The 25,730-nt window shown below is 46.2% G+C and overlaps 1 protein-coding gene across 2 annotated transcripts in view; it reads left to right on the forward strand.

The window, feature by feature from the left end:
- tbxas1 (thromboxane A synthase 1 (platelet)) overlaps positions 1-25,730 on the forward strand; it is a 321,143-nt gene that overhangs the window by 56,477 nt on the left and 238,936 nt on the right. For both annotated transcript variants that reach the window (XM_038780696.1, XM_038780697.1), the window contains exons 2-3: positions 302-437; positions 19,271-19,364. In XM_038780696.1, the coding sequence (XP_038636624.1) occupies positions 334-437; positions 19,271-19,364 (198 nt within the window). In that variant the 5' untranslated portion in view covers positions 302-333. The remainder of the gene's footprint in view (positions 1-301; positions 438-19,270; positions 19,365-25,730) is intronic.

Here is a 25,730-nt window from a genome sequence, read left to right on the forward strand (position 1 = left end):
CTTCACAGGTCCTCATCCTGGTGCCACCCGAATAAATTGCCTCCGCACCTTCTCTTATAATAATCCATGTATGCACAATGAGCATATCTTGGCTGTGCCTATTCAATAGAGAATTGTTTCCTCCAGGGAGCAGGGGAAAAAAAAACGTCCCTAACTTCTGAGCTGTTATGTAAAATCTGTTCTTTGTAGTTAGTTGGTAAACATTACTGTGCCTGTTTACTTTGCTGGCCTATTGACCTGCATGTCAAACAAACTGCCTTGTTGCAAATTGCTCAAACAGTTCTTGTTCCTGTTTCTTCAGTATTACGCAGGATTCGAACAAATACCCTGAAGATGGAATCTTTGGCAGACGCGAGAGTTCCAGCTGCTTCGATGGAGCTCACTGCGACAACAGTTTCTATTGGACTATTCATGGTCTTCCTTGGCCTTCTGTATTGGTAAGTAGTTTAAATGTTTTCATTTTATTTGGGATTTTCATTGCAGCATTGCTTTCTTGTTCATAAGAATTCGCTTTGGATGTGTGACATAAAGTGTCAGTATCATTCGAGAATCTGGTCATCATCTCACTCAAAATGTACTGAAGTCACAAAGTGTGAGCCCACCAGTACAGGTCAGTTCACACTGTGTGAAGGATGAGTGCAGTCTCATGTGAAATCGAGTTTTGAAAGTTTCCCCAGGTAGATGACCTGAGTTCCTTTTGCATGTAGAAGTGTACCCCAGTGTAATACAACGTTCTTAATAACAAAAGGCGTTCCACAGGGCTCATATGACTGTGGCCATATCAGCAAGTAGACGTTTGCAAATGTGAACTTGTGCACTAGCACAGTGATGTTGGGCAGAGTGATAAGCTCAACCATTCGTGGGATAGTCTCCAATCTGGTGTCAGAGTACCTAATTGTGCAGACACTGGTCTCACCTTTTCTTGTGGTGGAATTACTCCTATATTTAATTTCCTCCTGTTTTCACACCCTTTGTCATTTTATAAGCCATCTGTAACACTACTGCCCTGACCCAAGACATTGTGTGAGTAGCCATGCAGTAATGGACAAAGGAGCCCTTAAGGCTCAACAGTCTTTCTTCCTGCTCCCAGTGCCCATCCTGGGTTAGGAAATGCCGAACCTCCATTCTGCATCTCTTGGCTGAGAAAGCAGGCTGAGATTAAGAACTCACATTGTGTGGGAACTTGGTTGCAAGTTGCGCCCAGGACATTTTTTCTGGCACTGTGCATTGAAGCAGTGACTTGGTTCACCACCACATTACCTGAGCATCTTTAAACATCAAGGTGACATCCCTTTCCACATGTAAATCCAGCTGACCAGGTTAATAACTGACCGCTGTAAACAAATTTTTCATCACTCTGGCTCAGTAGTTCCTTTTATCAATTTCCCCTGCCTTTTTGTACTCTGTACATCATCCAATAGGACCTATTTAAGTAATGTATTTAGTTCTCCATTCATATCCCACCCCTTTACAGCTAGGTCTAATTGTTGATTGCCAGCAAGCTGTTGGGAGTGCATCCCATCCAACTTGAGCTTTCCTATTCACATCAAAACACACATCAAAACAGTGGTATCTAACATTTGAGCTCAGCCTTGTAAACAGAGAAAAATGCCCATTGTTTACTGGGAGAGTGAGGATTGATGAAGAAAGTGTTAATAATATCCATGCCGGCTGGTGAAGCAGAAACCAAGACTGAGTCATCGTGGTCTGTAGAACAGAAAAGGCCCTTTGGTCCATTGCATCTGCGCTGGTGAAAAAGAACCGCGTAACTATTCTAATCCAGAGCTTTTCTTTGTTGAGAAAATTTATTGACTTTGTTCAGTCTCACAGCTCTCTCCCTACCCCACCCAATGTACTCAAAGTACTTAATCAATGTCCTTCACCTGTGTAACATAACAGTACAACTAACCTGTCATTAACTGAAAGGAGGAGAGTGATTGAAAGTATTGTAAAGCTGTGTAGCAAAGATGTGTTACAGAGTGAGAGAAGCAAAGAGATGGGGAGAAATCAAGACAGAAATCTTGAAGGAAAATAAAAATAATGTTACCTGCCAGCTTGCATCGGTGGTAATGCTAGCCCGGTCCGAGTCAGGGTCAAATTATACTATGGAACCTTGAGAGCGCAGCCTAGGCTGAGACATCTGTACAGTCATGAGGGAGTCAGCAGTATTTCTTAGGTGACCCGGTAAACCAAGATCCCGTTTGCCTGATTTGTGGGCATAAAAGACCAAAAACTGTTGTTCAGATTAGAGTTGCCAGCTGTGATTTAAATGTATTCCTGGAGATTTTATCACATGACTTGCCCATACGCTACAGTTGTTTGTCAGCCTACACATCCATCATTGTAATGCCTTCCTATTCGAATTGGAAAACAAAAATATTCATTACCCATTTGCTTGATCGCCAGATGGGAGGGGTTAGTATACTTGGTGGCCTTGTCAATATTTATCTCTTGCCAACAACACCAAGAGAAGATTATCTTTTCACTTATCCCCTTAGGTTTTTGTGTGGCAACTAGCTAAGAGTATATGCTCTGCTGCAGTGACCCTGCTTCCAAACAACTCTAAAGAGTTTTGGAACCCTCCTGAGGCCTTGTGTAAGCGAGAGTTTCCTTTTCCCGCCACACTGCTAAACTAATTTCCATAATATCATTTGGGTTCCCCCATTTGCATTCCACATTGGATCCGTGGTGCCTGATTGAAATCACATGCACATTCACAACCTCACCATTTTATCGGACATGAGCTTGTCTGTAGGCTGAGCTCTCAATTTTAAGTTTTAATAATGAGTACATTAGTAACCAGGATTTTATATGGCGCTGCTTTCATAAAACTCAAAGCGCAGAAGGAGGTTATTCAGCCCATGTCTATGCTGGCTCTTTGAAAGATCTATCCAATTATTGCCAACCCCATGCTGTTTCTCCATAATCCTGCAAATACTACCTTTTTAATGATTGATCCAATTCCCCCATTGAAAGTTAATATTGGATCTGTTTCCACTCCCTTTCAGGTAGTCCGATCCAAACCATAGGGCCTTTTCTGTGTTGTATACCTCTATGACTCTATCTTGGCTTCTGCTTCACCAGTCTGCATGGATATTGTTATCACTTGCTTCACCAATCCTTGCTCTCCCAGTAAACAATGGGCATTTTTTTCTTCCTATAGGGTTGGGATCAAATGTTAAAGATAGCCCTGTTTTGACATGTGATTTGAGGTGAATAGGACACCTGCATCTAAAAAAAAAGTCTCCTTATCTTCCTTCTGATTCTTTTGCTAATTATGTAAATCTCTATCCACTATTAAGCTCCGAAGGTAACTTCGAAGAGTCCTTCGACCCCTAAGTTTGTGTTCAGCAATTACTTCAAAATCTCAGTGCCACCTGTATCACCGTTTATATTTAGTGCAATCTGTTAAGCAATTAAAACTCCAATTCCAACTTAAGTACAAGGGACCATCCTAGCATCCTCTACTCAACATCCTGACAGTGGAAACAGTTTCTCCTTATTTACTCTATCAAAACACTATATGGCCTGAACCTTTAGTCCGTTTGGCCTGTATGTGAAACGTGTTTCCAGCTGGCCCCAGAGTGTGATTTTGAGCTGGCTTGCAAATTAGCTGCCATCCAGCACGAAATGTTCTCTGCGAAAGGCTGAATGTTTCCAGGGAGGGTGGGAATAGAGCAGTCGGCGAGTGGACTGGTGCGTCCAACTTGCTCCCTCAGGGCAACAACCACTGCGGACCTGTCTCTGACAGCTGCAGACCTGTTTAAAAAATATGTCAATGTTAAAAATTATGCCATGAGTGTCTAGGCAGCACAATCACACGCAAACCTCAGTCCCCAGACACAATTGTTAATTTTATTTGAGCTGTCACCTCTCATCTGGTTTAGCTCACTCGGCTAAATCGCTGGCTTTTAAAGCAGACCAAGCAGGCCAGCAGCACGGTTCGATTCCCGTACCAGCCTCCCCGGACAGGCGCCGGAATGTGGCGACTAGGAGCTTTTCACAGTAACTTCATTGAAGCCTGCTCGTGACAATAAGCAATTTTCATTTCATCTCGCCGTGGATCGGGGTTGCGGCTAAAACATAAAGTCTGCCTGGCCAATCGGCCCACACATCAATCGTAAAGGCAGATGGGCCGTATCTTTTTATTAAAACAGTAAAAAATATATACAAGGCCAAACTGTACAAACACAAGGCTAACAACAACAGTCGGATCCTGCTGTTTCTTCACAAAGTGCAATGAAACTATCTGATTGACTGGAGAATACTCCCACCCCTAACATTTCTTCTTCCCCCTGCCCCCATCTCACTTTGATAATTGAGAGTTGTATCTTTTGGTGTTGGTTGAGGAAAGAATCTTTAGGATTAAGTGAGCACTCACTGGTCTTTGAAAAATTGTCATGACATCTTAAATATCGCCGCAGTAGTGAATGGGACCTTAGTTCAGTATCTCTTTCGAAAGGCAGCTCTTCCATCAATGTCGCAGTTCATCAAAGTGTCAGCCTAGTCTGTGGCCCTAAATTTCCTTGTGTGTTACACCAGACTTCCTGCTATAACTGTTGGTAGTTGGTGTGGTGCCCTGGAAACAGACTCTGGAAGTTCCTACTCAACTTGTAAGTAATGTATTCGTAAAACAAACAATGATACGAAATGGGCGAAGACTCGTTATGCTGAGAGTTCTTACTTCCCTGGCCATGGAGTAACATTGGAGGTAAGTGACAGTGAATTTTCAGCCACTTTTACATTCCATCATTGAAATTTTCTTAAGACCCCAGCAAGTGAGCCCTAAACCTACTCACAAGATGGGTTTGTGGTTTATCATGGGGTGCAGTACAAAGACACTGTGGCAGACAAACTTGGATAACCCTTGAAAATGAGCAAAGGAATGATTCATTGGACTAACTCATGCCCTTGATTGCATTGCATGTAGCACATCTACTCCAAATTGACTGCTTATTTGAATGATCTCTGGGTTCAGCCAACACTAAAGGCGCTTTTCATTAGCTGGGCGTGTAAAGAAGGGGCCAATGTTGTGAATGGCTAGCACCACTTAGCTTTAAGAAGCACTCCTTAAAGCTAGCCTGCAAATGTAAATGTTGCCACAGTCCCAGAGGGCCATTGGCTACTCTCCCCTTTTGAGAGCGGACTGGTGGTGATTTTATTTGAAGGTCACCGTGCCTCAGGTGGGCAAGGTTGAGAAGGTGGGGCCTCCATGAATAATGTGAGCCAGCACGGGAATTGAATCCGCACTGTTGGCGTTACTTCGCATCACGAACCCTCCATCCAACCAGCTAAGCTAACCGACCCTCTGCACCTCTTAAATGGAAGTTGCATTGTGACTGAAGCAGGCACTGAGAGTTGGGGCTTTGGTTGGTTATCATTCTGTCAATGACGACAGGTTCCAACCGGGGAAAGAACGAGGAATGACACAACAGGCGGTGAGGGATCCACCGGTATTTGGGACATCGAATGGAGGTCTTGATGGCCGAGGTGGAAAGGAACATATATTTTTTATATGTGCAGTAGGGCAAGAAGCCTCCAGATACACTTGTCAAAAGGCAGTAAGAGCAGATAGCTAGGAGGGTCAATGCCAGGAGTGAAGTCCCCAAGGACCTGGATACAATGTTGGGAAAAGTTAAATGACCTCACATGAGTGATCAAGGTCAGTGAATGCATCTTGAATGCATATCCTACCAACTGTAGCCTCAGCCACTACTCAGATCAGCACCCGTCACTGTCAACATGTCTGTATTGCAATGCGAAAAGGGGCTTTCAGGGCATGACAGCTGTCCAGTCTGTCTGTTACTGTTGTTTAATAGGGAGTAGCAGTTTTGGCAGAGTAGCAGTGATTCCTTGAAGCATGACCCTGTTGTCCTCAAGAAGGCAGGATTCATCCTGGCATTTGCCAGTGTCTTAGCTGGTGCCCAGACTGCTGCCCATGCCAGATGCTGCAGTCGTCCAGGTCTCCTCGGCTCAAAGCTGCTCAAAGGCATCCTCTAAGACCATCTACAATCTACCTAACTAAAAATCAGCAGCCTTCCACCAGCAATGCTGCAACCATTGGGGGTGCATTGGGACACGCGAAGGAACAGGCAACGAGAACAAGCTTGCAGGGAATGCACAAGGATCTTTATTTTGTGGCAGTTTTTATTTTTTGCATTGCAACCAAGGGGATAATGTGAAGGTTAGTTACAGCCTCTGGAACCTTCCCGCCATCCTTAATTGGATGGCAGAAATGGTGGTAGTCTCTGACGGCCAGAGCAGTGTCAGACCCAGAAATGATCCCGAATCACCTTCATATACTCGAACCATAACACTCCACTCCATGTCTCGGGTATAAGATTTTAGTTAAAACTCTGACTAAGGGTTAAACACAAAATATCAACTTTTTTCAACTTTGGTTCAGAGGCTGCCTGACCTTCCCTGATTATATTACTGGATATCACAAAGGAACCCTCGTGTCACTGTGCTGTAACACCTCAATCAAAACGAGGTGGAAAGACCACAGCCAGGTGATAGGAGCTAATCATACCAGACATTCTGTTGGTTTTAGGACAGGCTAGCATCATTGGGAATCGAACCTGCGACCTTGAGTGTTATTAGCACTATACTGTTGTTGTCAAGTCGATATTGTGTGCTAATTGACTTCATGAACTGACTGCTCTGCATACTTATAATTGTTTACTCCGCCTGCGGCAATTTGGTATCCGATGTGATTCGGCGCACAAGTATTCAGGTGCTGTGGATGCTATTACAGAACTATTGAGGCCACATGTAGTGCCCAAGAAACTAATGCTTCATGAAGTCCATTTAGCTCCCTTAACTCCTAACAGATGGTATTTCTCACTAATTTAGCACAAGTGCTAGCAATCAGCTGGCCCATTGTATTAGTACAGAGCTCGTTTTCATTCTCTTCAGAAGAGGTTGACTTACCTTGGTTCTCTGACTTGCTCACAAGTTGCAACTTCAATTGGAGAAAATTCCAAATCAATCTCTGAAATTACCCAACAATCTGTCTACTATCTTTCTGCAATAGTAGTCTCCTTATTCTCCTCTCGCTATCGTTGATGCAACATGTCTCAGATTTGATGAGCAAAATATGCTCAGGATGTGTACCTGAAACAATCAAGTCCAAGAGATGGCCTTTAGAAACTACAAGAGAAACTGCCTTTTGAAATACACAAGTGCATTGATATATTTCCGTGGTGATGAAAACACAAGGGAGACAAAGGAAGCACAAACTGCACCAACACTTGTGCCAAAAATATTTACAGCATCCTTACTGAAGTTCTACGCATGAGCATCTGACAGAAACTAAACACCAGGTGCAACCAGAGAAAAGAAAACCCATCAACTGGGAAATAAAGAAAGTGGAGGAGTACAAGGAAAATGAAACCTCTCGTTTTCTCTGCTCCCTTTAAGGTGCCAGCTCCCAGCTTGAATATCAGTCACGTTATTGTCAATTGTCCAATTTCAAAGGTTTTGTCCCCTATTCCAAATTGGAAAGAAATAAGCGCCCTTCTTTGCAAGCCAGCAGTCAGTAGCTGTTTAATGTGAGACTTCAGTGACCTGGTTTTGAAGAGGTTGGTCTGATTGTAGACTTTATGCAAATTGAATATTTTGCAACTGTTTTGAGATCAAATGGAGCAGAACATCTGGTGCAGCAGAGGCATCTACATGAGCGCACACGGCTATTCAAAATGTATCCTCCAAACAGGAAGACGAGGCTCCAGGCTGAACGCATGGCTATTGAAGTCGGCAACTCTGGTTTACCATCAAAAGATAATAGCAAACAGAGTAGGTTACCAAAAATAGCAACAATTGTCACGGGAACTAACATAACACTCGGGAAGAGCAGTCATTCAGGAAGCATCTCAGAATTTTGGGTTCTGATCAGTCTTAATCATACGATTTATAAACATCTGCTTCATACAGTCTAGTGAAGCCGATTTGCCCATCTGTTTGTTCTATTTGACTTCTGTGAGGCCATTGGACAGATTTAAATGGACAAATTGCACACATGATAGAGGGATGATCTGATCAAGGTGTTTAAATAGAGTTTTAAAAATATATATTTTTATTGAAGATTTTTCATTTCTAATGAATTTATAACTAACAACACAAAAATGGATATTGCATAGTACAATATAGTCAAAACCCTGTCAACCATATAAATCCCATCCAAAATAAAATGAAACCCTCTTCTGTCTACTTTATCCTTTTAGTTTAGAGTACCAATAATTGTTTTTTCAATTAAGGGGCAATTTAGTATGGACAATCAACCTAGCCTGCACATCTTTGTTTGTGGGGGTGAGACCCACGCAGACACACGAAGAATGTGCAAATTCCAGAGAGACAGCGACACAGAGCACAGTTGCTTCACAGCTCCAGGGTCCCAGGTTCGATTCCCGGCTTGGGGTCACTATCTGTGCGGAGTCTGCACGTTCTCGTGTCTGCATGGGTTTCCTCAGGTGCTCCGGTTTCCTCCCACAGCCCAAAGATGTGCAGGTTAGGTGGATTGGCTATGATAAATTGTCCTTGGTGTCCAAAAAAGGTTAGGTGGGGTGCTCGTTCCAAGGGCTGGTGCAGATTCGATGGGCCAAATGGCCTCCTATAATTCAATGACCCAGGGCCAGTATCGAACCTGGGTCCTCAGTGCCGTGAGGCAGCAGGGCCAGCCACTGCACCACTGTGCCGCCCACCCCTCATCTACCTAATAAACTAAACTACCACTCCCCCTCCCCCAACAACTATTGACGGTGACTAACTCTTTAAAGAAGGAAATGAATGGCTGCCAACTCTGGTAGGACCCCATAATTGACCCTCTGACGATATACTTGATCTTCTTCACATGCAAAAATTACATAAGGTTACCCAACTACACCGAGGTGCTGGACGTCCATCCCAGCAGAACCCGCCTCCAGGAAAAAGCGATGATATCCACCTTCATCCCAGGTATATCCCACACTCCAAAAATGGCCACCAAAGGACAAAGCTCCAGATCGACGTTAAGAATTGTTGACATGGTGTTAAAGAAGGAGACCCAAAACCTTATTAGCTTGGGATACAATCAGAAAATATGGGTGTGATTGGCCGGCCCTGAGAATACCACTCACACTTGTCCTCCACCCCCCCCCGGAAAGAAACCCCTCTTCCTAGCCTTAGTTAGGTAAACCCTATGTATCACCGTAAGCTGGATCAGGCTGGACCGAGCCCAGGAGGATGTGAAGTTTACACTGTGAAGGACTTCACTCCACGCTTCCTCATCCAAAAGAGATCCCAATTCCCCCTCCCACATCATCGCCTTCACCCCATCCACAGGGCCAACTCCGCTGACAGGATCTGCCCAGAGATACCTGAAATACTCCCCCACCAGACTCTGCTAAAGATGGAATCTTCCTCACCAGGGACAACGGCGCTGCCATGGGAAATGGCTGAAAGGCCTTTTGCACAAAATCTGGAGGTATCTGAACAAATGGCAAACTGACCCTCCACGAATAAGTCCCCAAATATCTGAAGACCCTTCTCCACCACCCCACCCCCATGACCTAAACGTCAAGTCTAAACTTGACAGCGCAAATAGGTGGTTATCACAGATTGGGGCCAGCAACAATCGAAGCCTAAAACACTGCTTAAATTGCTTCAATATTATTAGAGTAGACATCACCCCTGGGTTCGAAGAATACCTCACAAGGGAAGACGGCTGTTACCAACGTAGCTAGACTAGAGTCCCTGCACAAGCTTACCTCCATCTAGCCCCATATGGAATTCGGATCACTGAACCACCTCAACACCTTATTGACCACTCAGTAATTAAAAAAAGCAAATTGGGCAGCGCTAGACCCCCCACAACTCACTGTCCCTCTGAAGAAATGCCCTACGAATCCTTGAGGTCTGCCAACTTACTAACCCAATGAAAAAGGATTTCGGGTGAAAAGTGGGGAGACACTAAAAAATAAATAAAACTCTTGTGAGTATATTCATTTTAATAGTCTGGACCCAGCCCACTGAGGGCAGGAGAAAATGATCTAATTTTTGCAAGTCGGACTTAATAATAATAAAAAACTTTATTATCACAAGTCTGCTAACATTGACACTGCAATGAAGGTACTGTGAAAATCCCCTAGTCGCCACACTCTGGCGCCTGTTCGGGTACACAGAGGGAGAATTCTGAATGTCCAATTCACCTAATAAGTACGTCTTTTGGGACTTGTGGGAGGAAACCGGAGCACCTGGAGGAAACCCACGCAGACATGGGGAGAACGTGCAGACTCAGCACAGATAGTGACCCAAGCAGGAATCGAACCAGGGCCCCAGGCGCTGTGAAGAAACAGTGCTAACCGTGCCGCCTGGCATGATGAAAAAGTAACTCCCCCAGATAGGCTCCCCTCCCTGGGGGATTGGCCAGAAGTACTCGCTTTTCTCCAGATTTATCTTGTACCCTGAGAAGGAGCCAAAGCTTCTCATGGGCTTCATTGTTTCATCCACAGTGGAGACTGGATCCATAACATAAAGCAACAGGTTGTTTTTAATTCATAGAATTTACACTGCAGAAGGAGGCCATTCAGGCCATCGAGTCTGCACCGGCTCTTGGAAAGAGCACCCTACCCAAGCCCATACCCCACCCTATCCTCATAACCCAGTAACCCCACCCAATACAAGGGCAATTTTGGACACTAAGGGCAATTTAGCATGGCCAATCCACCTAACCTGCACATCTTTGGACCGTGGGAGGAAACCGGAGCACCCGGAGGAAACCCACGCACACACGAGGAGAACGTGCAGACTCCGCACAGACAGTGACCCAAGCCGGGAATCGAACCTGGGACCCTGGAGCTGTGAAGCAATTATGCTAACCACTATGCTATCGTGCTGCGTGTCTACGTATAAAGACATCTTCTGCTCCCTCCCTGACTTATCACCTTCCATTTACTAGAAGATCTCAACACAATGGCCAAAGGCTCAATTGCAAAAACAAACCAGAGTAGAGACAGTCGACACCCTGCCTTATACTATTCAATAAAAAGTAACCCAAACTCAAGGTATTGGTATGGAATCTGCTACAGATGGAATCTTCCTCAGCAGGGACGACGGAGGTGTCATGGGAAATGACGGAAAGGCCTTTTGCACAAAATTACGAATCTGGAGGTACCTGAATAAATTTGTCCCAGATGGTTGAAACTTGCCGACAGTTCCTCCAGACTGACATCCTGTCCCTCCACGAATAAATCCCCAAATCGCTCAAGACTCTTCTCCACCCATGACCGAAACATCAAGTCTAAACTCAATGGCACAAATAGGTGGTTATCACTGATTGGGGCCAGCAATGACATGGATCTGTGCCTAAAATGCGGCTTAAATTGCTAAGGGCCATGGGGGCGCTATACAATAACCGAACCCACAAAATGAACCGTTGCCCAAATCAAACCAACCAAGGGTCTCAAAAAAGTACAAAAAGGGGCCTCACGGTAGCACGGTGGTTAGCATCAATGCTTCACAGCTCCAGGGTCCCAGGTTCGATTTCCCGGCTGGGTCACTGTCTGTGTGGAGTCTGCACGTTTTCCCCGTGCCTCCGTGGGTTTCCTCCGGGTCCTCTGGTTTCCTCCCACAGTCCAAAGACGTGCAGGTTAGGTGGATTGGCATTCTAAATTGCCCTTAGTGTCCAAAAAAAGGTGAGAAGGGGTTTTTGGGTTACAGGGATAGGGTGGAAGTGTGGGCTTAAGTGGGTCGGTGCAGACTCGATGGGCCAAATGGCCTCCTTCTGCACTGTATGTTCTATGTGCAGCACTATGTGGGGCAGCACGGTAGCATTGTGGATAGCACAATCGCTTCACAGCTCCAGGGTCCCAGGTTCGATTCCGGCTTGGTTCACTGTCTGTGCAGAGTCTGCACATCCTCCCCGTGTGTGCGTGGGTTTCCTCCGGGTGCTCCGGTTTCCTCCCACAGTCCAAAGATGTGCGGGTTAGGTGGATTGGCCATGATAAATTGCCCGTAGTGTAACGTTAATGGGGGGATTGTTGGGTTACGGGTATACGGGTTACGTGGGTTTAAGTGGGGTGATCATTGTTCGGCACAACATCGAGGGCCGAAGGGCCTGTTCTGTGCTGTACTGTTCTATGTTCTATGTTCTATCTCCAATCGTCATCTTCCCCACTTAACTCCTGCCCCTTTAATTCCACCTTGCACTCAGCCCATCCCAGATGGCCCCCTTCTCCGTCCCTGACCATGTCATATCTCACCCCCTGCCACATGGCAACAACCCCCCCCCCCCCCCCCCCCCCCCCCCCACACCGGACCCACCACGGCACCAAGGAACAAACATGGACAAAAATCACTTTAACAAATAAAAATGCAGGAGCTGACATTTCAGAATTCTTAGGAAGGAGGCATATTCAAAAGCAGGTGATTTGGGATCCGTATTTTGTCAACCCCTGTTTGACCACCCAGTCCTGATAGGTTACCATAGGTTACTGCTTGTGAGAAAATTGTGCTCAAATTTTGAGTTCAAATGATGAGCTTGAACACGCGGGGGAGGGGAATGAAAAGCTCTGCAATCAGTTCTGGAATACATATTAGGTTAAATTTCAAAAAACAACGACATCTGGAATAACAACAAGCTCTAATCAGTGATCGAATATTCCGCTTCCCATGCCATCTGTTCGTGGCATTATTCTGACCCCTGAACCACAGGCACAGTGCTGTAGCCTGGATAACCCTGCATTGCCTTTATCTGGCAGGAAATATTTCTCATTGAAGCTGTGGATGTGCAGAATCATCTTTGCTGTCTGGCAAAATTAAGTGCGTTTTTAAGCAGACTTACTCTTAAAGTGACTGGTGCTTTACCCTACTCTCTCACAGTTACTGATTGTAATCGTTCATCAAGTCAATGAAGTATTTCCCTTTAGCTGCCCTCAGTACAGTGGCATAGTGGTTATATTACTGGACACGTAATCCAGAGGCTTGAACTAAGATTTGCATTCAGAGACGTTGTTTAAATCCCACCATGACACCGGCAGCACGGTAGCATTGTGGACAGCACAATGGCTTCACAGCTCCAGGGTCCCAGGTTCGATTCCGGCTTGGGTCACTGTCTGTGCAGAGTCTGCACATCCTCCCTGTGTGTGCGTGGGTTTCCTCCGGGTGCTCCGGTTTCCTCACGCAGTCCAAAGATGTGCACGTTAGGTGGATTGGCCGTGATAAATTGCCTTTAGTGTCCAAAATTGCCCTTAGTGTTGGGTGGGGTTACTGGGTTATGGGGATAGAGTGGAGGTGTTGACCTTGGGTAGGGTGCTCTTTCCAAGAGCTGGTGCAGACTCGATGGGCCGAATGGCCTCCTTCTGCACTGCAAATTCTATGATCTATAATTCTATGATGACAGATGGGGACTTTAAACTGAGTTACTTAAATAATTATGGAATTAAAAGTCAGTAAATATCCGTAATTTTGACTATGAATCCACAGGATTGCCCTAAAAATCCATCTCGTTCACAAATGACCTTAAGGAAAGGACATTTGCCGTGCTTCCCTGGTGTGGCCCACATGTGATTCCTGACCCACTGCAATGTGGGTGACACTTGTATGCCCCCTGAAGTGCACTGCAAATCGTTCCGTTATTTTAAACCTCTAAAAGGCCTAAAATGGGTAAGAATGGATGGACCACCCTGCACTGACCTAAGCACTGACTAAATTTGACAAAGGCACACCCTACCTAGTCGAGCCTGCAAAGTGCTCCTCACTAGCATCTGTCGAATTGTGCCAAAGCAGGCACAGTAGTCCCACAGACCAGTCGAGGAACAGCCTGACATAGTTATGTTCACAGAATTGTACTTTACAGACAAAGTCCGAGACTTTGGTATGCCTTGTCACGCTGGCAGGACAGACCCATGAGAGGTGTAAGTATAGTGGTGCTCAGTCTGAACGGGGCAACATTGATTCCAGACCCCATGAGACCTCATGGTATCAGGTAAACATGGGCAAGAAATCTCCAGCTGATGACCACTTGCAGCCCTCCCTTAGCTTCTGAATCAGCACTCCTCCATATTCCATATTGAATACGACTTGGAAGATGCACTGAGGGTAACAGTGGCATAAAATGAACTTCTATCCATCACAAACGTGGCTCAGTAATACCACTATTGATCGGGGCCACCCAAACCCTGAAGGACATATCTGGCAGAAGACTTGTGTTCCAGAACTAACTGCACCCCGAGCGTTGCTGTTCCAGTACAGTTGGGATCTACCCAACATTGCCCTGGTATGTCTTGTCCACAAATAACAGTCCAAATCCAATTTGACCAATTCCTGCATCATTAGTCTACTCTCAATTGTTCGCAAAATAATGGAAAGTGTTATCAAGTGCAACTTGATAGCACTGCCGGTCATCTCAATCCCAGCACATTGCTGCAGGAGTTCTTCAGGGCAGTGTCCTCATCACAACCATCTTCAGCTGCTTCATGAATTTCCTTCCCTCTGTCACAAGGTCAGAAATGGGGATGTTTGCTGATGATAGGACAATGTTCAGTACCATTCGCAATTCCTCTGATAATGAAACAGTCGGTGAGTGCACACATCGAGGCCTGGGCAGCATTCAGGCTTGAGCTGATAAGGGTTGGGCCATCCAAGTGACCATGGTATACTGGCCTTGGAAGGAATGCGTAGGTTTGCCAGATAATAGCTGAACCCTTTGGTGGAATTACGAGGAGAAATTAAGCGACCCATTTCTTGAAGTTAGAAAGTTAAGGGTAATTTGATCAATTATTTCAAGATATCATGGGGAACGGATAAAGAAAATATCTCCAAAAGTTAGAAAGTCTAGGATAGGGTGCCATGGGGTAAAAATTAGATCCAGACTTTCAAGTGTGAAATTAAGAAATATTTCTGTATGAAAATGTTGTAGAAGATTGGAAGATGTTGTGGTCAATTACTTGATGCTGTTTTATTCCTGAGATTGATAGATTTCTGTCAATCAAAAGTACTCAGGCATATGGGTAAATGTGGGTATATGGATTTGGGTCGCAGATCAGTCATGACCGTAATTACATAACATAGATTTACATAGAATTTACAGTGCAGAAGGAGGCCATTCGGCCCATCGAGTCTGCACCGGCTCTTGGAAAGAGCACCCTACCCCCTACTCAAGGTCAACACCTCCACCCTATCCCCATAACTCAGTAACCCCACCCAACACTAAGAGCAATTTTGGACACTAAGGGCAATTTATCATGGCCAATCCACCTAACCCGCACATTTTTGGACTGTGGGAGGAAACCGGAGCACCCGGAGGAAACCCACGCACACACGGGGAGGATGTGCAGACTCTGCACAGACAGTGACCCAAGCCGGAATCGAACCTGGGACCCTGGAGCTGTGAAGCGATTGTGCTATCCACAATGCTACCGTGCTGCCCCACATAGTGCTGCACATAGAACATACAGTGCAGAAGGAGGCCATTTGGCCCATCGAGTCTGCACCGACCCACTTAAGCCCACACTTCCACCCTATCCCTGTAACCCAAAAACCCCTTCTCACCTTTTTTTGGACACTAAGGGCAATTTAGAATGCCAATCCACCTAACCTGCACGTCTTTGGACTGTGGGAGGAAACCAGAGGACCCGGAGGAAACCCACGGAGGCACGGGGAAAACGTGCAAACTCCACACAGACAGTGACCGAGCAGGAAATCGAACCCAGGACCCTGGCGCTGTGAAGCCACAGTGCTACCCACTATGCTACCGTGCTGCCTTGGTGAATTGAATGGTGAAACAGGTTTGAGGGGCTAAATGATCCATTCATGTTCCTGTGCTCCTAACTCCAAAAAGAAAACCTCACCACCACCCATTGATTTTCAACATTAAGTCTTTCACTATCAATATTCTGGGGTTGATGGTTGACCAGAAGCTTAACTGGACCAGCCACATAAATGCTGTGGCTATTATAGCAGGTCAGAGACTGGGTATACCCGGTGAGGCTGTGGCATAATGGCATTGTCGCTGGATTAATAATCCGGAGACCCAGGGTAATTATCTGGGGACTCGGGTTTGACTCCCACCACGGCAGGTGGTGGAATTTAAACTCGCTAAAATATCTGGAATTAAAAGTCTAATGTTGATTGTCGTAAAAACCCATCTGGTTCACGAATGTCCTTCAGGGAAGGAAATCTGCCATCCTTATCCGGTCTGGCCTACATGTGACTCCAGACCCCCAGCAATGTGGTTGACTCTGAAATGGCCTCGCAAGCCACTCAGTTGTATTCAACCGCTATGAAAACGCAAAGAAGTAATGAAACCGGAAGGACTACCTGGCATCGGCCCAGGCACTGAAAATGACAATGGTAAACCCAACACTGTTGACCCTGCAAAGTCCTTACTTAGATCGGAGGGCTTGTGCCAAAGTTGTCTCACAAACTAGACCAGTGTTCTTCAAAGTCGGGGGCGCGACTCGTGGGCGGGTGTCGGGAGGGTGGCGGAGCCATCCTTCGCGATGCTCCGATAATAACGCCGGCTGCAAGCGACTTCAAAATAGCCGTGAACGTATTTTTAAAAAATCGTCCGCATTGCGCATGCGGGCCTGATCATCAGTGCGCAAAACTATGCGCATGCGCGGCAATGATCGGCACGCATGTGCAGTGCGGCTGTTTTATTTAAATGGTCGAAGCTTTTTGTTTTACAAGTTCGGGGGGTTTTATTCATTTTATTCATGTATTTTATTCATTTAATTTTTATTTTTTTCATTTATTTTATTCATTTTATTTTTTTTTCCAAGTTCGGGGGGGTTTTATTTGATAAAAGTTTACAGGAAAAAAAATGCAGAACTTTGGACAGATGGAGACTCCATACTTTCCGACACCGGAAGGCTTCCCCTTGGAACAGCAGAAGATAGATGGGCCAAGAAGACTTCTCTGAGGAGCTTTTGCAGAAATGTCTGGGGCTGAGTGGTAATATCCTCTTTCAGGTGCCACACCCGTGTTGGGGGCCATGGACTTGAATTGGATTAGTCCATGATTATGTTTGGTTTGCGGTGGTTTGCTGTTGGCTTCTGGAGTATGGTTGGCCAGGAAATGCTCCCACTCTTACTGTCTGCCATCAGGCATATAAGTCATGATGTGGAGATGCCGGCGTTGGACTGGGGTGAGCACAGTAAGAAGTCTTACAACACCAGGTTAAAGTCCAACAGGTTTGATTCAAACACGAGCTTTCGGAGCGCAGCTCCTTCCTCAGGTGAATGGCGAGGTATGTTCCATATAAATGGAACTCTATATAAATGGAGGTCTATATAAATGTTTCTGGAACATACCTCGCCATTCACCTGAGGAAGGAGCTGCGCTCCGAAAGCTCGTGTTTGAATCAAACCTGTTGGACTTTAACCTGGTGTTGTAAGACTTCTTACTGTGATCAGGCATATAGGGAGGATCTATAGGTTGATAGTTAATCTGTTTGGCCACAGATATGAACACCTTTCTGTGGCCATCAAGTCCTGAAGTGGGACTGGAACCCAGAGGCTCTGGCCCAGGGGTAGGGCACTACTACTGTGCCACAAGACCTACTTTGATAACCACAACTACCTTCCTTTGTGTCAAGCATGATCACATTGACTGGAGGGTTTTCCCTTTAACATTGGTTGGGGCTATACTTGGTCAGATGCTATTTGCTCTCGCTTCCTAGTCTGGATTAAGACTTGGGAACAATATTCCTGGCAGAATCTGAATTGAGCATCAGTAAGGTGGTCATTGGTAAGTTGGTGCTATTGGGTGGCACTGTTGATGGTTCCTCATCATTTTACTGATGGAAGCAGGCTCATAAGTCATTAATAGGCTGGGTTAGATTTCTCTTTTTTTATTGTGCGTAATTACCAGCTCTGCGAGGCAGAAGTTTTCAACAGTGCATCTTAATGTTGTTCGGGCCCATAGCCATCACTAGTGCTTCCAGCCAGTTCTTAATGTCATGCAGACTGAACCATGTTGGCAGAACATTAACAATGGCAGAGACCAGGGGACAAGTTCCATTGAATTATTCACCGTACCATTTTTGACTGAATCATCAACTAAAATGTCAGTCTCCCTCTTCGAGATGTAAAGCACTGCTTCAACCTCTGCACTAAGCAAGCACGTACATTTATTTAGTGGCTTGTTACATTCTCAGGACGTCCCAGTGCATACTTTTGTTGCTAATTGGGCAAACAAAGAAGCCAACTTTGACAAACCTCGCCCAGGAATAGACATGTGGTTATGTTTTTGACTGGGACTAAATGGCTCTATGCTTCTGGGTTGCTTCCTGGGAATACCTGGTCTTCCAGCATATGTGATACTTGCGGACCCTTAAACATCTCAGGGATGAGCATGGTGTAGCGTGAAGTAGGAATGTCCTCACCTGTAGCACATGTTTGCTTGATCAGACTTCCCATTTGTACTTTTGCTTCTCTGTCCCTTTAGCCCTGACGGTGGCTTTGACACTTCTGTTGGCTGCTGACGTTTTCCTCTCCGTATCACCAACTAACTGCTGTTGCTTTCTCAGCTGGCTGGTTTCTAACTGCCGCCTTTTTTTCTTTTCACAGTTTCTTTCTTGCATTGATTCATTCACACTTTTAAAGTCAGGGTAAAGGCTGAAGCCTTTCATCTTGTAGATCAAGCACAACGTGAACACAAAACATGTGTCTGTGTTGTACCGTATTTGGAATGCTTGATAGCAACGCACCATTACCAATCCCTCTTAATTCTTTCCACAGCGGCCTTATAAAATGCAGACAGTTTACGGCACAGAAACAGGCCATTCGGCCCAACTGGTCTGTGTTGGTGTTTTTCCCGCACACAACCATGGTCTCCCCACTTTCTCTCAGCTTAAATGAGCAGACAAGATCTTCTGCTTGATGCCACTATCTTTAAAAAATGAACAGTTATGAATCTCCTCAGCATTGTTCCGTATCCACAGGCAGCTTTTCCATAATCCTCAAATGTTTGAGTAAGCTTAGCCCAATCTTTGGGGTTTTTGAAATTCAATTTGTTTGAGAACTAAGTTCTGTTTATATTATGTTATATTGGCTTTTTTCTTAAGGAGTAGCATAACAACATTCATCAGCCAGGATATTCAAACAGGAATAACATATATAATACCCCCTCAAAATCTTTATGGATACTCATGCCTGAAAGATAACCCCATTTGGTTGAGGTAATGGAGGACACCTATGGAAATGTTGCTCAGTTGTTTTTGAGAGAAAGGATGAAAATTGGCCAGAGTGGTATTGTGATACTTCCTTTAATGTTATGATATTCCTGACAGGTACTCGGTGTCACCGTTCTCCGAATTGAAAAGGATTGGAATCAAGCACCCAAAGCCATTTCCTTTCGTAGGCAACATGTTTGACTTCCAAAAGGTAAGACCCGAAGAGAAGTTTTACAAAAGAGAATTTGTGGTTGTGGAGGGAAGGAAAGCTTAAATGTTGGTGAACAATGTTGGCTCTTGGGAGATACACAAGAGAATAAGCGGAATAGGAAAGGTAAATCTGGTGAAGTACGCCAAGTTAAACCACAATTGCAGGACAAAGTATGATCCAAGAAGTGGATGTAGGGTCCAATTGAAAAAGGGCAGTTTCAGGAAACACATGACACGATATCCATAGAATCCCTGCAGTGCAGAAGGACACCATTTGGCCCATCATGCCTGCACTGACCCTACCAAGAGCATCCTACCTAGGCCCACTCCCCTGTCCTAACACTGTGACCCCACAATTCCACCAAACCTGTACATCTTTGGGCACCAGGGGGGAATTTTAGCATGACCAATCCACCTAACCCACACATTACAATGAGTGATTAACATCTGTGACTTTGAAAGCAAAAACTCGAATCATTCAAGATGCAATTGGATGTGATGGGATGCCTTGGTCAGATTAGCTCAATGGCTGATGGTAACCCTCATCATTTCTGATTCAAATACATCTAATTTATTCAGTAATTTCCATCACACCAGTGAGGTGGTTGGCTCAAATTGTCTTTCTGTAGTTTTCAGTACTAATGATCTTCCGATTTAAAAATGTGGCTTTGTTGCCTTATAACTTAAAAGTTAATTTGTGCCGATATTTGGATGTCTATTTTCCGACCAAGTCAAATCCAGGGTAGATACAGTCAATTTGCAGACAAAGTAAAGGGACAAGACTCAAGTGAAGGGTAGCTCCAAGGCAGAAATGAGAAGAAATGATAAATCAGAAGCAAAAATTAAATTAGGCCAAGATCTGGCCATGTGGAGTTTGCACATTCTCCCCATGTCTGCGTGCGTTTCCCCCCCGACAACCCAAAGATGTGCAGGTTAGGTGGATTGGCCACACTAATTGGAAAAAAAATAATTTGGTACTCTTAAAATTATAAAGCAAAAAAAAAGGTAAGGCCAAGATTTGTTTCCTACGAATATTGGCTGTAGGAGGAAAGCAAGATTGTCAGAAGTATGGAATGCCACATTTTGAAGACCTGCAGAAAAATTATCTTGAGAAAGAAACATTACATGCAGTCTTACTTTGATTAGCGTAAGGACCTAGAAAAGAGGAGTATGAACATGTCGGACAGTATGTTTGCGGCATAGATTGAATTTTGAAGTTAGATTACTCATATTGCTGGACCACCAAGATATGACAGCTGATCCACAGTATTCCCCAGGTTAAGAGAGACCAGAAAACGCATTTGGCATTACTGGAAGTTGAGATTTTAAGATGCTTATTTCCAGATGACCGTTCATTTTACTGCATGTTTCCCGAGAGACTCCTCAGAGTGAATCAGTGTGTTTTCCAGCCAGCCTTGGTTGTTTGTAATTTGTTGCTGGGGCAACCGGCAATTGTAGTGAAAAGGAGCCGAATCAATAATCTCGTACGACTTCCAGAACAGCTTACCCCATATTAATTACATTTTTACCGAGTCAGAAGTGGCTTGCCTGCATTCACTGGGCAGGTGAGTTGCCCACAGCACTCCCAAAATCTGAGGAGGAGCATCATTCTGATTTAGTTCTGATGCCAAGACATTTCTCAATGTCCCTGAGCATTTTACATTTATTTATTGCTTTTCTTGGTTGAGAATCCATTGTAGATAGCGTAGCCAAGGACTCTCAGTTCCTACACACTCCTCAATCATTCTTAATTTAAGAGATAGGGGAAGTACATCAAGCTAAAAGCATTCTCTCATTTTAAGGAAGAATGCAAGAAATGTTGCTTGACTGTTTCAATAACTTTCTGAGCTTCAGGGAGACCAGGCTTCTTTCCCTGCAGGTTACGTCAAGATGTTAGCGGTGAAAAATGTTGTGTGCTGTCTCCTTTGGAAGTGACTTCAGATAAGACTAGAGCCAGTTCAAAGTTGAGAGACATTGTTGCAGCTGTTGACTGGGTTCTCTACGTACCCTACCAACCATGCACTGTCATAGGCTCTCAGGTTGTATGTAGTGGTGTCATGCAAAGATGTCTGGCGGGGAATGAGGCCTTATTTCAGTAGACTTTTGTGCAGCTCAGGAAATTAGCATTTTAGCAGGAGAAAAAAGGTAAAACAAAATTATCGCGCTAAATGGCCCCAATGACATGCTGTCTCTGACCTGGTCATTCTGCGCACTATGCAAGCTCTGAATAGCATCAAGTGGTGATGTGGCCAAAGGGGACCCAAACTGTGAAGTACTCTTTGTTTGTGTGGCACCAGGATAGCATGGATACTCCTCCTGTCCCCAAAGACAGAGACCAGGCTGCTTTCCCTCCGGCTCTCTCCCCAGCCCCCAGAAAACAACCTTCCCCCTGCCTGAAATTGTATGGTCCAATGCAAATGGGGCTTGGTCCTTGAGATTAACCTGGGATTCTGACTGGGCTTCTGAGTTGCTGTCAGAGAAATTCCACAGGTTGGCTGCCAATGCAAGTGATCCTGTTCCCCCCCACAATTTACACAGTGCTACTTCATTTTTTTTTAGATGCAATATCGGGTCACCTTTACTTCATTCATCCTTCCCAAAGCCTACAGCGAGTGAATAAGAGTCCTTGAGAGAGCATACACAGAATGCCCAGAGGAGCGAAGATGGTTTTGGCCTGTTTATTGGCTATGGGATCAGTAACCTCTTGTGTTGATGACCAGAGGCCCAAGGCTCATCCCAGATCGGGGATCAGGTTTCATGGACGAGAAGCTCCAGACCAATTCAGGCTTGCTTGACATTAGCCGAGGCCCCTTTGGGACCGACCTGATGTGGGGGAAATGGGGAGTGGAGGGTGGGCGATGGTGGTATGGCGATAGGAGGGAAACGGGAGGGGACGTGGTGTGAGTTCAGTTCGGCAGTGACTCGCAGTGTTGCTGTGGGCCAAGAATTTTGCTGCTTTAAAATGACCAAATTTACTGTTTTATTGGTCATCTCCAGCAGCCCCGTTAAGGCCGTCTGTGCTTAAGCCATAGAGAAATCTGGAAAGCTAACTCGGACATGCCTATCCGAATGCTCCAATTTCAGAGAGGATGGGACATGAACAGGCCTTAGGCCCTTCATTGGCATTGGCATGTGGAGGAGACCTAATCCCTATCTGAGGTGGCCCAGGATATCTGCACATCACCTGGCCCAGTATACTATCAAATGTACATCTGGCACCAATAGGGCTCGGGACAGAACTCCTGGAAATGGGAAATTTCACCCAAACTCTATTTTACGCTCACCCCCACAAAATGAAAATTGGTGCAGGGTTCAAATTTGCCCCCAGTATATTCCAGGAGAGCAAAAGTTCAATTACACCAATTGGACCATATAACAGAAGAGCAGTAAAGTGTTGTGCGATCATATTTCAGAAAATTCACAAGATATTTATTGTCTTCGGTGCTTGATTTCCTGACATTTAAGAATCCAGAGTTCACATTTCCTGCTCGCCTTTCAGTGACTTTTACAACAGATGTTCGTATTCCAGCTTCTTTGCTATCATCCCATTGCTTGTACGTGTTAGAGGTAAAGATTGCTGAGCCACGATGGTTTTGGGAAACAGTGGTTTTGATTTATAAATTGAACTATTTGCATAAGCAATGGGTAATAACTGTTAAACGGCCAGAATTTATTTTCCTTCTCTTGAGGAACCATTCAACACCTCAAGCCTATTCCACCATTCTGTAGAATCATGTCTAATCTGTTCATTTGCTGGCCTTCACTCCATTTCCCTCAATACCATTGTCTGACTAAAATGCTCAGTTGCTAAATGATTTCTGCAGCTGAGTGATATGGACCAGAGAGTTCCAGGTTTGATCCTGTTTGCCACACTGAATTAGCTGCACAGACGGTGTGGGGGACTCTCCCCAGGCAAACACTGCACGGGGCTCTACCTCGGCGGGCGGACAGTGAGCAGGGCTCTCCATAGGCGGGCGGACAGTGTGCGGGTCTCTCCCTGGACAGGCGGACAGTGCATGGGGCTCACCCTAGGCGGGTGGACAGTGTGCGGGTTCTACCTGTGATGGCACTCTCCCCGGGTGGGCAGGACTCTACCCGGGCGAGCGGACTGTTTGCGGGGCTTTCCCTGGGGGAGGAGGGGGGGGCGCTGGGCGTGGCTCTTCACGGCAGGCGGACAAGGCTGTCCCTGGGTGGGCAGGCTGTTTGCGGGGCTCCGCCCGGGTGGGTGGACAGTGGGTGGGGCTCTCCCTGGGCAGGCGGACTGTGGACAGGGCTCTCCCTGGGCAGGCGGACTGTGGACAGGGCTCTCCCTGGGCGGGCGGACAGAAGGCGGGGCTCCGCACGGGTAGGCGGACTGTGGACAGGGCTCTCCCCGGGCGGGCGGACTATTTGTGGGGCTCTCCCCGGGTAGGCGGACTATTTGTGGGGCTCTGCCCAGGTAGGCGGACTGTTTGTGGGGCTCTGCCCGGGTAGGCGGACTGCTTGTGGGGCTCTGCCCGGGTAGGCGGACTGTTTGTGGGGCTCTGCCCGGGTAGGCGGACTGTTTGTGGGGCTCTGCCCGGGTAGGCGGACTGTGGACAGGGCTCTCCCCGGGCGGGTGGACAATGGGCATGGCTCTCCCCGGGCGGGTGGACATTGGGCATGGCTCTCCCCGGGCGGGTGGACAGTGGGCGTGGCTCTCCCGGGCGGGAAAACAGAGTGCGGGGCTCTTCCCGAGCGGGCGGACAATGTGCGGGTGTCTCTCCCCGTGCGGGCGAACAGTACGCTGGGCTGTCCCTGGGCGGGCAGCCAGTGTGCGGGTGTCTCTCCCTGGGCGGGCAGCCAGTGTGCGGGTGTCTCTCCCCGGGCGGGCGGACAGTACGCTGGGCTGTCCCTGGGCGGGCAGCCAGTGTGCGGGTGTCTCTCCCTGGGCGGGCAGCCAGTGTGCGGGTGTCTCTCCTCGGGCGGGCGGACAGTACGCTGGGCTGTCCCTGGGCGGGCAGCCAGTGTGCGGGTGTCTCTCCCTGGGCAGGAGGACAGTACGTTGGTCTGTCGCTGGGCGGGCAGCCAGTGTGCGGGTGTCTCTCCCTGGGTGGGCAGCCAGTGTGCGGGTGTCTCTCCCCGGGCGGGCAGACAGTACGCTGGGTTGTCCCTGGGCGGGCGGACAATGTGCGGGTGTCTGGGCGGACAGTGTCAGGGACTCTCCCAGGACTGGTGGACAGTGTGCGAGGCTCTTGCAGGACAGGCGGACAATGCGCTGGGCTGTCCCCGATGGGCGCACAGCAAGCGGAACTGTACCTGGGCGGGTGGGCAGTGTTCGGGGATGTCCCCGGACGGGTTCTCCCTAGGAGGGCAGTACACCCTGTGCAGGAGGACAGTGAGCAGGGATCATCCCGCAAACACATCCTGGGTTTTAACTCATTAGCTGAACCTTTTTTACCTATCAGCTGTTGGCGATCACGGGTTAAAATGAAGATCAGTGTTGGAAAGGAAGGAGAAGGGCAAGAGTGACTTTGTCTACTCCAGGTAACTTAAACCTGTGAGGAACACAATAAAAAACTTGAATATTACTGAGAAGAGAGATATATTGCTGAAGCTTTTTGTCTTGCACTCATCAGGACAGATGCAAGAATGCCAAGTTTTAAACAAACGTAACAATTTATACTGCAAGAGAGAAGGTTACTGATTGGTTGGCAAGTAGACTCTGATTGGCCACCACATTATCATTGAGAAAGCAACAGGAAACTAAAGGCCTCCAAGCTCATGGGGTCATGCAAAAAAAGGCACAAGATTTAAACATATTCCTTTTGTTTGCAGAGAATGGGTCTCAGTGTATCAATATTGCTGATATTGAGCATAAATGAGCCACGATATTAGCTTGACTGATTATCTTAAATTGGTGCTGCCCAATCACAGCTAACAGAAGACACTTTGTTTTGTATTTTGACATATGTGGGCTGGTCGATTATTAATAATAATAATAATAATAATCGCTTATTGTCACAAGTAGGCTTCAACAAAGTTACCGTGAAAAGCCCCTAATTGCCACATTCTGGCACCTATTTGGCGAGGCTGGTACGGGATGGCCGGTGTGGTCTGAACTCTGTTTATTACAAACAACTGGAGGAACCATGCTGTTTGATTTGATTTGCCAATCGCTAGGACATATGGCCGACATACCTGACATTGTACCGTCACTGTAATTCGTCCATGATGCCGTTCAATTGTGTGGTAAACAGAATGTCCTTTTGGACTGACGGCAGCATCCTGTTATTGGAAAATACCACTCGAGTAGCCATTTCATAGTAACAGCGTAAAATGAATTGTTTAACCGGCTATTCAAATTTTTGAGATACTTTGTTTTTCCATGGTAATTTGAGGTAGGCCG

Source organism: Scyliorhinus canicula, chromosome 20, assembly GCF_902713615.1.
Source record: "Scyliorhinus canicula chromosome 20, sScyCan1.1, whole genome shotgun sequence".
In the NCBI taxonomy this organism is placed as follows: Eukaryota; Metazoa; Chordata; class Chondrichthyes; order Carcharhiniformes; family Scyliorhinidae; genus Scyliorhinus; species Scyliorhinus canicula.